Here is a 12589-nt window from a genome sequence, read left to right as displayed (position 1 = left end):
ACAACGGCAAAACTGCTGTTGGAGCTATCAGGACATCTGACATAGATCTTCAGAGGGGAGGATATTGGGCAGGCTTCGTGGAGCAGGCAGGTGTTGGAGGATTTTAGGAGAAACAGATGCCCTCTGGATGTCTCATATTTTAGGCATGTCTTTGTAAGAAAAGAGATGGTCTGGGGAGAAAGAAGTGTTTCAGTTCTTAGCGAAGGTGGAGGGTATGTGTGAATATGAGAAAGTCAGACTTTTCGGGATACATATCAGAGAACCTGATCTCAAACTTGTCTGAGTTAATACATATATATCATGAAGTGAAAACTTTTATAAAGAATCTGGGAGAGCTTTGAGTAAATATAATACATAATATAGTTACTACAGAGACAGAGGATGAGATGGTTGGATGGCATCACTGACTCAAAGGACATGAGTTTGAGCAAACTCCAGGAGATAGTGAAGAACAGGGAAGCTTGGAGTTCTGCAGTCCACAGGGTCAAAAAGAGTCTGACACAACTGAGTGACTGAACAACAATAGTTACTAAATTATTGTTAAGGATTTAAAAAGTGTAGAAATTTGATTATTCAATATAAAAATTGATATTCATTTAAACGAATTTATTATCATTTCTTCCTATGTATAATTTATTTAGAAAACCTCTATTTATAGCTTGCAATGTAAAGGCAATTTGTTTTTTTAAAAAATTTGTAAGGTGTGGTTTCTCAGTTCAACAGCGTACAATGTAGTAGAGGCGATGAAAAATATGTATACTGGTAGCTAAAATAAGAATGATTTAATTGAAGTGATGAGAGATTTCAGAGAATTGGTTTGAGCCTCAGGTGACTGGAGAAAATATCTTGCTGGAGGCAGCATTTAAACTAGGATTTGTACTATGGACACATTTCAGCACGGGCCAGCTGGCATTCCAGGTAGAAGGAATTTGTGTTAAAATTACAGAGCTGCAATAAACCAACACTAAGCAACTCAAATTGGCAAAAAAAAAAAAAAAACAAACCCAAAAAACAAAAACAGAATAAAACAGGAAGCAACTCAATAAGGTCTGGGGGCCCTGGGTGAGGCTCAGGAGTGTGGACCTCAAGGAGAAAGCCTGGCATCCTTTCAAGCCCCAGAGCTGAATGTTGCATGGTGTGTTATGAAGGTCACACTGATAACAGGCTGAGATAACTCTGCAGGAGGAGAGAAATGAAGAGGAAAAGGGGAAAGCAAGGAGATAAGGTTTCTGTTTGTGGCAGTGACTTAGGATAGGGCAGACTTAATGGCTTCCCTGGTGGCTGAGTGGTAAAGAATCTGCCTGCAATGCAGGAGACATGGGTTTTATCCCTGGGTTGGGAAGATCCCCTGGAGAAGGAAATGGCAACCCACTCCAGTATTCTTACCTGGAGAATTCCATGGTCAGGGGAGCTCGTTGGGCTATAGTCCATGGGGTTGCAAAGAGTTGGACACGACTGAGCGACTAAACTACGGTGACAGACTTAATGGAAGGGCTTCCCTGGTTGCTCAGACAGTTAATAACCTGCCTGGAATGCAGGAAACCCGGGTTCAATCCCTGGGTGGGTAAGATCCCCCGGAGAAGGAAAGGCTACTTACTCCAGGATTCTTGCCTGGAGAATTTCATAGATAGAGGAGTCTGGAGGGCTACAGTCCATGGGTTCGCAAAGAGCTGGACACAACTGAGCAAGTAACACTTTTACGAGACTTAATGAATAAGTAATCCAAAGGGAAGGGCAGTCAGAAGAGGAAATTTAAAGATAACAATGAGACGGAAGTCTCAAATCATTGAGAGGAATGTCAAGACCATAAATAAAAGGGTTAGTCATCCCACTCCTGCCTATCCTGTGACCTCAAATAGGGAAAAGGTGGTGTGAGGGGGTACAGATAAAGGCCCTAACCGCTGAGAGCAAGGATTTCCTAGCATTGGTCCATGACTCTTGAGTCACCTGCCAAATACAGGAGAGAGATGAATAAGAAGGTGTAATCCTGACCTAGCTTCCACATAAACCTGAGGAGCTCAGTCAGATGTGACTCAACCTTAGGAACAAAGAGATTGCAATCCATAAAAAAAACTCCTTAGCTTCTTACCCTCTCAAGGAAGAGGGCCTCCTGTTAAAAGGAAAAACCTGGCAGATTTGCTATATAATGGTCTCAGTAATTTAGCAAGTCTTAGTTTAACAAAAACTGTCACAGACACTACATATTTCTACCCATCTATCCCTCCCCATTTCCACAGGGATATTTTAAGGATATAGAAAACAATATACTACATGTAAAAAAATTACTTTTCTATAAAAAATTCCTATGTAGGATATTATAGATCTATAAAAAGTACTACATGGATATTACAACATATCAGAGAACCTGGAATTATTTTGTTTTGTTCCTCTCAGTTTATATTCAACTTTCTTGCAAAGAGACTATGAAGGAGTTTGTTTATGGTTTATCATTTTTAAGAGCTTTTGGTACAGGTTGATGAGGGGAGTAATAGGAAAGAAAATACTTTAAACCAAGCACAGCATACTGGTAATAGTAGTGTTGGCCAAACAGACACTCTGGACACTGTTGAGGGACCCGTGATCACAGCACTAGACAGTCAGGCCACACGGGGCTTGTCCAGGTGCCAAATTACAGTCCCTGTCTCCTGAGACACTACTATGCCAGGAAAATTTACCTACTGAAGTGGTTCATATTAAGGACATGGTCCTACCCAAGGCTTTGAGAAAGAGCCTTCTGGTTACTTTAAGTATCCACTCATCTAGTAGCCGCTGGCTGATACTGCATGCTCCCAGTTCTGCCATTTGAAAGAAAAATATGAGAATTGGAAACAGATCATTTAAAAAATAATGAGTATTACTAGTAGCTCCCATCACATCCTCATATCATATAACAAGTTAGCATACTTGGGAAAAAGAACAAAAATATGTTTATCTTAGGGGCAGCATTTTCTCTCTTTGGACATATTTAAATGCTTTTGTTGTTGTTGTTGTTGTTGTTCAGGGTTACAGACCTGTAGACTTGTTTTCTTTTTTTTTTTCCTTGACTTGGTAACATTTATTCAATATTCTTTGAAATTAGCAAGAATCAGAAGAAGCACATATCAATCAAATATAGCCACAAAAATGTCCTGGGTATAAATAAAGATGCACTATGAGATATACTCACTACTGAAGGAATCGGTATGCTCTTACAATTACTACCTCTTAGCAAGGAACAGCTCCAACATAAATTTAATTTACTCACAATTCAAAAATCTTGACTGGTAGAGGAAAATACAGATTCAATTCGATTGCAGTTTGCCTCACTAGACCCTGTCATCATGTATGTTTTCAAGGCCTAGCTTGATGACTGTTACGAAAACAACAGGAAAACAAACTCAAGAGAATGTTTGACTTGTTTTCTGATTCTTAGCACTCTTGAGTTACATTCACTAGTTTCCAATGACATTAATAAGACCTCCTAATGCTCTTGTCTGAATAGCGGTGGCTTAGTGACTAAGTCATGTCTCACCCTGTGACCCCATCGACTGTAGCCCGCCAGGCTTCTCTGTCCATGGGATTCTCCAGGTAAGAATACACGAGTGGGTTGCAATTTCCTTTTCCAGGGGATCTTCGCGACCCAGGGCTCAAACTCAGGTCTCCCGCATTGCAGGCAGAATTTTCTGTATTGCAGATGGATTCTTTACCAACTGAGCCACCAGGGAAGCCTTTATAAATAGCATGACGAGGGCACTTCATAGCTTCCCTCCTCAATCTGCCTCTAGGGTACTTGAGTGCTGACTCTACTTCCTTTGTGGCTCAGAATCTGCCGCAATGCAGGAGATGTGGGTTCGATCCCTGGGTCAGGAAGATCCCCTGGAGGAGGGCATGGCAACCCACTCCAGTATTCTTGCTTGGAGAATTCCATATACACCGAAGCCTGGTGGGCTACAGTCCATGGGTTCACAAAGAGTTGGACATGACTGAGTGATTAACACTTTTGACTTTTCTCTACTCCACTCCAGGTTACTGTAATAAGTCTCTATATTCATTTTCTCATAACAATTTGATGAGGCAGTTAACAGGACCTCTAAGTTACAAAGTTAAAAGCATGTATACTTCTTCCTAAGATAAAAGCTAATGAAACATATGTATGACTAGAAATTTATTTATTTCTCAGTAACAGAACTCAGTTCTTAAGCGTCATTTCCATTGATGACAGAAAACTTAATCTTGCCACACAGAGGCCAATTCACGTATTTCTGGTTTTACTTAGTGCTTCCTGGTTAACTGGTCACTCTATGATTCTCTTCCTTTCATTTCTGCAAGTATCCATGGGGAAAAGATGAGTTCTAGGAAGTATATATATTACCCTAGCATTACAGGATAGATGATTAGTCCTATGGTCACTAGATCTGTCCAGCCTGGTTTATAGTGGGACATATAGTCTTCAGTGGTTTTCAGCTGTCTACATCTGTGGCAGTAAGGTACCAGTTCCCCTTTCAGTTAATTTTTGTGTGTTGGGTCTATTCAGGTTATTTGGTGTCATGATTGCTCCAACCCTAAGGTTTCACAAGATCCATAGGACAACTCTCAGACAAAAGAACTTTAGCTTCTCTCGCACACCATTCTGCGATGCTTCCCTCTGGTCCGTCCATCTAGATACCCCGCTTAGACACTGCTATTCTACAACATCAGCACCAAGTTTGACTGCTGTTTCTCTAACAGGTTTTCAGTTCCCCTGGGACTTGCCCTGGGAAGTAAGGTATCATTTCCCTTTACACTCATTACTCTCCAGTCCGTCCAGTTTCTATCACCACATGCCTCACTGCACTCAAAGCAAATGCCCAGTGAGAAAATGAGCAAATGCCCACTTAGGGAAACTTATCTGAATACTTCTGTTTCATTTCTACATATTTTTCTTTCCTTTATCTTGCTGGTAGAATTCTATCTTATTTCAGGAATTATGACACTTTCCAGATCTTTCTTCTGAAAAGGCCTAGAAACAATGACCAATTCTATAGCAGTGAAATTCTTACAGAGTCCAGATTGCAGTCTTGAAATATCATCTTTCATTAAGAGACACCAAGACTTCCTGGAGAAAGGGCTAATTCCAGATCTGGGGCAGGAAATATACATAATGAGCCTGGAAAGTCTTGTTACACCAGATGGCAAGGAAATCATCATAGGACACTAGAATCATGTCAAAAGGACTCAGGGGTCAATTTAGGAAGCTGTCACTGGCCAAAGATAGGAAAATTTGAGTTTCAATAAAAATATGAATGGCAATTGATTGGAACCCATCAAATATGTTCAGTACTGTAAACTAATCTTAATAGTTAAAATATAATTGATCTTTTGATGATTAGAGGGAAATTAATTACCTAAACATTGATGAACATAAAGAAATAAGTATTTATTCTGACTTTCTTACATATGGCATGTATAATTTGATAACCAACTAGTAAATGAAAGAAAGTGTCTCCTTATAAAGGTTCCTAGGTAATTCATGAAAAAAAATAAGCATCATTTTGTAACCCTGAGGAATTAATGTATCTAAGCTTTAAGCATGAATGGCTGCTAAGAGTAAAAAACAGACATAATATGCTCTTGTTAAGGAAAAACACCACTGCATTTAGTCTTGTCAAAGATATGACAAATGAGTCTGTTCAAGCCTCTGAATCTAAGTATCAATTTTCAGGACATATAGGAGACAGAAGAAAATGTCAAAATGCATCATGAGTATAAAATCAGCAAAATTCAGACTGCGGTCATCCTGACAGGTCAGTTCAGTTCAGTTCAGTCGCTCAGTCCTGTCCGACTCTTTGTGACCCCATGAATCGCAGCACGCCAGGCCTCCCTGTCCATCACCAACTCCTGGAGTTCACTCAGACTCATGTCTGTCGAGTCAGTGATGCCATCCAGCCATCTCATCCTCTGTTGTCCCCTTCTCCTCCTGCCCCCAGTCCCTCTCAGCATCAGGGTCTTTTCCAATGAGTCAACTCGAGTGGCCAAAGTACTGGAGTTTCAGCTTTAGCATCATTCCTTCCAAAGAAAGCCCAGGGCTGATCTCCTTCAGAATGGACTGGTTGGATCTCCTTGCAGTCCAAGGGACTCTCAAGAGTCTTCTCCAACAACCACAGTTCAAAAGCATCAATTCTTTGGCGCTCAGCTTGCTTCACAGTCCAACTCTCATATCCATACATGACCACAGGAAAAACCATAGCCTTGACTAGACGGACCTTTGTTGGCAAAGTAATGTCTCTGCTTTTGAATATGCTATCTAGGTTGGTCATAACTTTTCTTCCAAGCACCCTCTATTCTCCAGACATAGTGGGAATGGAGAAAAGAGAACATGAAACTTTGGTGTTGAGGTACACACAATTGCATCGAGTGGTTTGCAAACTTTGATTAAAATCAGAGTTACCTGAGTAGGGTTAAAATCTATAGAGAGAGATTTCAAAGCCCAATCTCTAAAGACTAATCTAGTAGGTCTCTGAACACATGCATGCTCACACAAATGCCTGCATTTGTGATTTCAGATGTAGAGCAGTTTCAAAATCATCTGAAAGGCTCAGGTGCGGCTGTTTTGGAGTGGAGGCTGAAATAAAGTGGAGCTTGTTAGAAGTGAGGAAAGCAAGGAACTGAAACACACAGGTACTGGAAGAGTCATACACAAGGACTCAGAGACTATGGAAGATGACAGGACTTGCTGCTGCTGCTAAGTCGCTTCAGTCGTGTCCGACTCTGTGCGACCGCAGAGACGGCAGCCCACCAGGCTCCTCCGTCCCTGGGATTCTCCAGGCAAGAACACTGGAGTGGGTTGCCATTTCCTTCTCCAATGCATGAAAGTGAAACTTGAAAGTGAAGTTGCTCAGTCGAGTCTGACTCTTCACGACCCCAAGGACTATAGCCTACCAGGATCCTCCATCCATTGGATTTTCCAGGCAAGGGTACTAGAGTGGGGTGCCATTGCCTTCTCCTTAGCAGGACTTAGCCAGAGAAAAAGACTGTAAATCAGGTTCCAAGTTTTCCTTCTAAGAAAATGACTGAACAGGCAGCTGTGAAGTAAGTGCAGGGGCAGAGGGTTTTAAGTAAGAAAGGAATCAACCTCAAAGAGGTTGGAGAAATAATGAAGAAGTGATAGTCAAGAAATATTCTGAGGAAGGACACTGACCTTAACCTAACAGAGCTTTTAAGAGATCATGCTTGGTTGGCTCGATTCTGCCATGGGTTCGAAAAATGTCACAGCCAGAAAGCAAACAAAATTATATGGAGCTTGGTCTGCAATTGCTATTTGTCAGGAAGTCAAATGTAAAAACATACAGTGTTCTGTAATTCTTTCCTGATTTACTTATATGGGGAAGTAATAGGAAATAGCAGTTAAGTTATTGAGCTGACACCTATTTATTCTCCACTAGGGCATTTGAACCCCCAAATGTGTAATGTCACCATTGGCAAGGTGCATAATAAATTAGTGATGCATACTCTATTGTATTGTAACAATGGTACAAGTACCTACTTTAAGACAAAGTATGTGTATACACATACACAGAGGTAGATATAAATACTTCCAGATACAGACAGTACTAGCGATAGATAATTTACACTCAGTTCAGTTAGATAGTCCATGGAATTCTCCAGGCCAGAATACTGGAGTGGGTAGCCTTTCCCTTATAGATAGGCTATTTTTCACCTTACAGAAGAAAGTACCATATATTCTATTCAAATAGTTATCTTCTCTGTGGAGAGGTTTTATGGGAAAGAGCACAGATAAAATACTGCAACTGAGGTGAACTGAGACACATTCATTCACACAAGCTGGGTACATTGGGTAAGCCATCTACTTACCTGATTTTAGTTATCTTTGTGAAATGATTTTACATAAAATTTCTTTGAAAGTTGTTTATTCTAATTCATTTGTGATTTTGCTTAAATTTAACTGTTTAAACATACATTTAGTATATGAAGCAAATTACCTATTACTTTATCCCTTTAATGTTACAATACTTCATATAATGTGTATATGTACATATCTAATACATTACATACTCAAGAGCATCCCAATGATTTTATGTCAATCATAGTGTAAACTTCTTCCTTGTTTCCAATCTTCCTGGCTACTTAGCTTGTTTCTCTATCTCCATCCATGCACCAACCCCCAAATATTTCATTTTAAAGTACTAGCATATTAATAAAAGTGGGATATTTTCTGGGGGGTGGTCTCAGTCTCACTAAATAGGGATTATCATTACATCTTGATTGTTTTTTAGAAGAATGCTCCGTTTAGACAATTTTCTAATATCCCAAGTCCTAACAAGATGATAGATATTTATATTTCCTACTTATTTCTTACACTATTAATTCTTATGGGAAGCTGTTTGCCTATTCTACGTGCCTTTGCCCACGCAGAATCTTGTTAACCTGTAATCATTCCAGTATGGGCATGTATGGTCACTGCACACACTTTCATGATGTGGGGGAAGGAAGTAGTATGGAATTCAAATTTTCCTATGGATTAAACAGTACTTAAGAACCTAGCAACTGTGGAGGAAACCCAGTTTACTTTTGTTTTAATGTACCCAGGAGATTTCAAATCAATACTCAGCAGTAACACTTTAATTGAAAATTAACATTGCCATAATTGGAAGTGAGGATCAGCATCCTGATGTTTGGGAAAGGTCTGTTTGGTTGAGGAGGTGTTACAAAGAGGAGCACAAAAAATGGAAGAGGGAAACACAAATCATGTGTTTCCTTGAGCAAGGACACTCAGTAAACACTTGAATTGGTGGTCAACTATAATTTGCTTCTAGAGCCAGCACTCTGGCAACGCTACAGTTTGGATTTATAGCAAGTACGCAAGTAACAATGACTTTGAAAATAAAGTATAAAAGAACCAAGGAAAAAGTTCTTGAAGATCTACTCCTCATTACAAGGACTTTTTCCTTCCTGTAAAAGCAGGAGGCACTCTTGTATTCTTAGCATGCCCCTCTGCTGGTCTTCCTGAATAATTACTCCTCTGGGAAACCAATGATATTTGAGTCTGGGTTATCAACAATACTTTTTATTTTTTTACCTGGGAATTTCAAACCAATATATTCCCAGCCAGCCCGTACAATGTAAACAGAAGGTTTCCTTTCCATTTTGATTAAAAAAAAAAAACAAAAACAAAAAACTTTATTCGCTTCCCATGTCATAAAAAGTTCAGCCACCTCTCCAAATTCCCCAGAATAAACACAAGAAAATAGCTCTTCCCAGTAGGATCCTGGCCCCCCTCTACTACCTTGAGGCCCTTCCACTTCCTCCATCTTCATAGAAGGAGTGTTCAGTTCAGATCCGGCTCCTCAGGGAACAGAGGGAATTTAGGGGACAGAATTTCTGTAGGAATTGTCAGCCGCACAAATAAGTTCCTCTTTTCCCTTTTCACTAAACGTGAAAAACTACTCACAAGGAGCGCTCACTGTCCCCCATTTCCCTATGTGTCACCAGAGCCAAGAGAGGACCCCGTCAACGAGGCTCCCTCTACTCTGTCCCGCAGACCACAGTCCCCGGCCTTCATCCCATCGTCCGTGCAACGTGCAGAGCTGGAGCTCAGAGGGGCCACCTCAGCATCACCCTCCGTGCCTGGCGAGGCCAAAGGCCCCTTTCTTTGTTGAGGGGAAGGGCTCTTGTGGAAGCAGAGTTTGAAAAGCCCCAGCACTGTCACGGTCAGTATCACCAACACGACTACAGCCATGCTCACAAGTACGAAGACCACGGTGGAAGAATCGAAAGACTGGGGGTTGTCCGAGGGAGACGTAGCATTAACCTTGGGAAAGGCTGTTCCTGAAGAGTTCACGTCCGCCTTTACCTCTGTTTGAGGGGACATCTGAAGGGTAGACAGCGTGCTCTGTGCTCCCCACCGAGGTATCTCGGGAAAAGATGCTGCTGCACTGCCTTGTCCAGGGGCATTGGGTATCTTTCCAGGCCTCTCCCGGACACTGGGTGACCACGTTGCCTTCGGCGCGAGGCTGGCTGCAGTAGCTGGAGGGTGCCAGGTGAGCACCTGGGTCCCTGCAGGGGTCGGCTGTCCTTCCCCATTGGTTACACAGGAGCGTCCGTCTTTCCCCAGCACGAAACCCTCAGCACACTCGCAAGCAAAGCCTCTCACGTCGTCTAGGCATTCAGGGAGCTCAGCGCACTTGCCAGCCCGTAGATACCTCCCGGGACAGGGACAGAGCTCGGCCCCGGAGGGTATCCCTTCCCAGCGCGCGCCGACCTCGTCCGCGGTGCAGGTGGCCGTGATGGAGAGCTGCCCAGGGCAGAGCGCACTCACCTTCGTCCCCGGGGGACTGAAGTCCAGCGCCGCGCTGTGCAGCTGGAAGGGCGCGCGGTAGCTCAAGTTCGAAGCGGCCCCGGGGCGCGGTGCGGGGCACACGCTCTGGAACTGGTACTTGCACAGATAGCCGTCGGCGCGCTGGTGGCATCGCATCTCCTTCCAGCCCGCGGGCTCGATTCCCCCGGTGGCCTGGAGTCCCGCGCACCTCCGAACGGTGCAGGAGCGTTGGGGCTCCTCCACCCACTGCAGCGTGTCGCTTTCCGACCCGCCGACGTCGGGGGACAACCAGGAGAAACCCCGCAAAGGCTCATTCTCCAGGGTGCAGTTGGATCGCCGGCGCTCCAGTGCCACCCAGAAGAGAAGGTCTTTGGAGCCCCCTCCCGGCCCCGGGCCCGCCCGCAGGAGCGCGAGCACCGCGCGGAGCTCCGTGCCCCCGCGCACCGTGCTGAGCACCCCGTGGCGCAGGTTGCAGGCCTCCTGGGCCTCCTGCCGCTTGAAGGTAGCGTGGTGCAGGCTGTAGCAGGCCCCCGAGGCCAAGCAGCCCGCGCGGTCGGCGGTGGGGTGCTCGCCACGGCCGGGCCGGGGCCAGAAAGCCTGCCAGAGGAAGCACAGGGCGAGCGCCGGCCTCATCTTGCAGGCCCAGCGCCCACAGCTGCTCCCAGCTTGGGTCTGTACCGTCAGAGGGCGTGGGGATGTCCCGGGAGCGCGGGCACCGCCTCCCACCGCTGGCTCCCCCCGCTTCCCGCTCCCCCCACTCCACCCCACCCCCGCCAGTCCCCTCGACCGCCAAGCCTCCCCTCCAGGGTCCCGGCGGCAAACCGCTTCCCTTAGGCCTCGACAGGAAACGTGTCCGGAGCTCTGCGAGGCCCCGCGGGCAGCCCTGATTTATTCTGGGGTCAGGAACACAGCTGGCTTCAGGGCACGGGGAACGCTGTCCGCCCGAAGGTCAAACACCCTGGTGAGGGCCGGAGAAATAGAAAAGAAAATCGCCCCTGGGAAGAAGCGTTTATCGTTTTTCCCCCAGCTCAGGGAGTTTCGCAGCCTCAAACCCCCAAACATTTTGGCGAACACTGGCAGGAAGGGCTGGAGAAGAGGAACTCGCTGAGCGCCCACGCCCGCCCATTGTGCTGCGTCCGGAGCCGCGGAGTTGGCCTCACGACAATTTCTAGACGGCTCCCGTCTCCCTCAGTCCCGAGACTCGGGGTTGAGGGCGGAGTGGGGATGGGGGAATCTTGTGCGAAATATAAGCACCTCCTCTCGCCACCAGGGGCAGCACTATGAAAGCCCTGGTCTCTCCTTGGCTCCGCTGCACTGTGCTGTCGAAGCCGATATGGCAGTGCGAATTGCTAGTCAGAGGATGAGCAGCGGAGGATGAGATAGTTGGATGGCATCACCGACTCCAGGGACATGAGTTTGAGCAAACTCCGGGAGATAATGAAGGACAGGGAAGCCTGCCATGCTGCAGTCCATAGCGTCTCGAAGGGTCGGATACGACTGAGAGACTGAACTGAACTGATTGGCTAGTCAAAGAAGTTCCTTTCTGGTATCTGAAAAGGGAAAGTCTGTTTCTTCAGGCAAGGCTCACCTTAAAACTTTGTTTTTCGCTTCCATTTCTTTCTCTTTGAAATGGGCTTATTAGTTCATTCAGGAAAGGAAGTGTGTTTCTAGGCCTAAATGAAAAATAACAAGCATTGATCTTAACTGTTATGTTAGGTTCCTTGCCACTATATTGATTCATAACTTCTTCAAGCTTATAGGTTATATATAAATGATATCATGGCCTGTTTGAGAACAACTACCCCACATAGGATTTTATCCTTGAACTATTTTAATATCATTTTCTTTTATGATTAAGTGCGAATATTTGTAGCAGTAAGTTATAAAAGTCCCCTCTAAGGGACACTAGAGTTCAATATCCTTAAGAAATTAAAATATTTATTACATTAGTATGTGTACTGTATACTGTAAAAAAATACCCTGCAGCTTAAAAAAGCTTAAGAAGAGACGGGTCCATTTCTTCAGAGTTCCAAGGGCTGTTTTGTTTTGATACAAATCCTTCGACTCAGTTGCAAGCAGAGAGGAATTAAAGGTGAACAAAGAGAGTTAAACGGCATGGTCTGTGAAAGGATTTTCTTGTTAACAATTTAGACAAAATGCATCATTTTAGAAAATTATTGTGTACTTTGGCTCACGGTGACCAAATAACTTTCGATTAGAAGTACATAGTTTCAGCTAAGCACTCTTAACCATGCCTGATGCTTGTAAGTATCTATAATCAGAATGAAAGTTCGG

The 12589-nt window shown here is 44.2% G+C and overlaps 1 protein-coding gene across 1 annotated transcript; it reads right to left on the bottom strand.

The window, feature by feature from the left end:
- Positions 1-9021: 9021 nt before the first annotated feature.
- On the bottom strand, positions 9022-11556 carry CLEC14A (C-type lectin domain containing 14A). The gene has a single exon (XM_040256728.1). It carries the CDS (start codon positions 10925-10927, stop codon positions 9455-9457), a length of 1473 nt encoding a protein of 490 aa, XP_040112662.1. The 5' UTR covers positions 10928-11556; the 3' UTR covers positions 9022-9454.
- Positions 11557-12589: the final 1033 nt, after the last annotated feature.

The sequence above is a fragment of the Oryx dammah genome, unplaced genomic scaffold (genome assembly GCF_014754425.2).
Source record: "Oryx dammah isolate SB20612 unplaced genomic scaffold, SCBI_Odam_1.1 HiC_scaffold_16, whole genome shotgun sequence".
Taxonomy (NCBI): domain Eukaryota; kingdom Metazoa; phylum Chordata; class Mammalia; order Artiodactyla; family Bovidae; genus Oryx; species Oryx dammah.
Note: the sequence above shows the minus strand (reverse complement) of the source record. Positions and strands in the feature narration are given on the sequence as shown.

What these genes read in the sequence shown, in the direction of transcription:
- CLEC14A (XM_040256728.1), bottom strand. Translation starts at nt 10,927, where the DNA reads ATGAGGCCGGCGCTCGCCCTGTGCTTCCTCTGGCAGGCTTTCTGGCCC.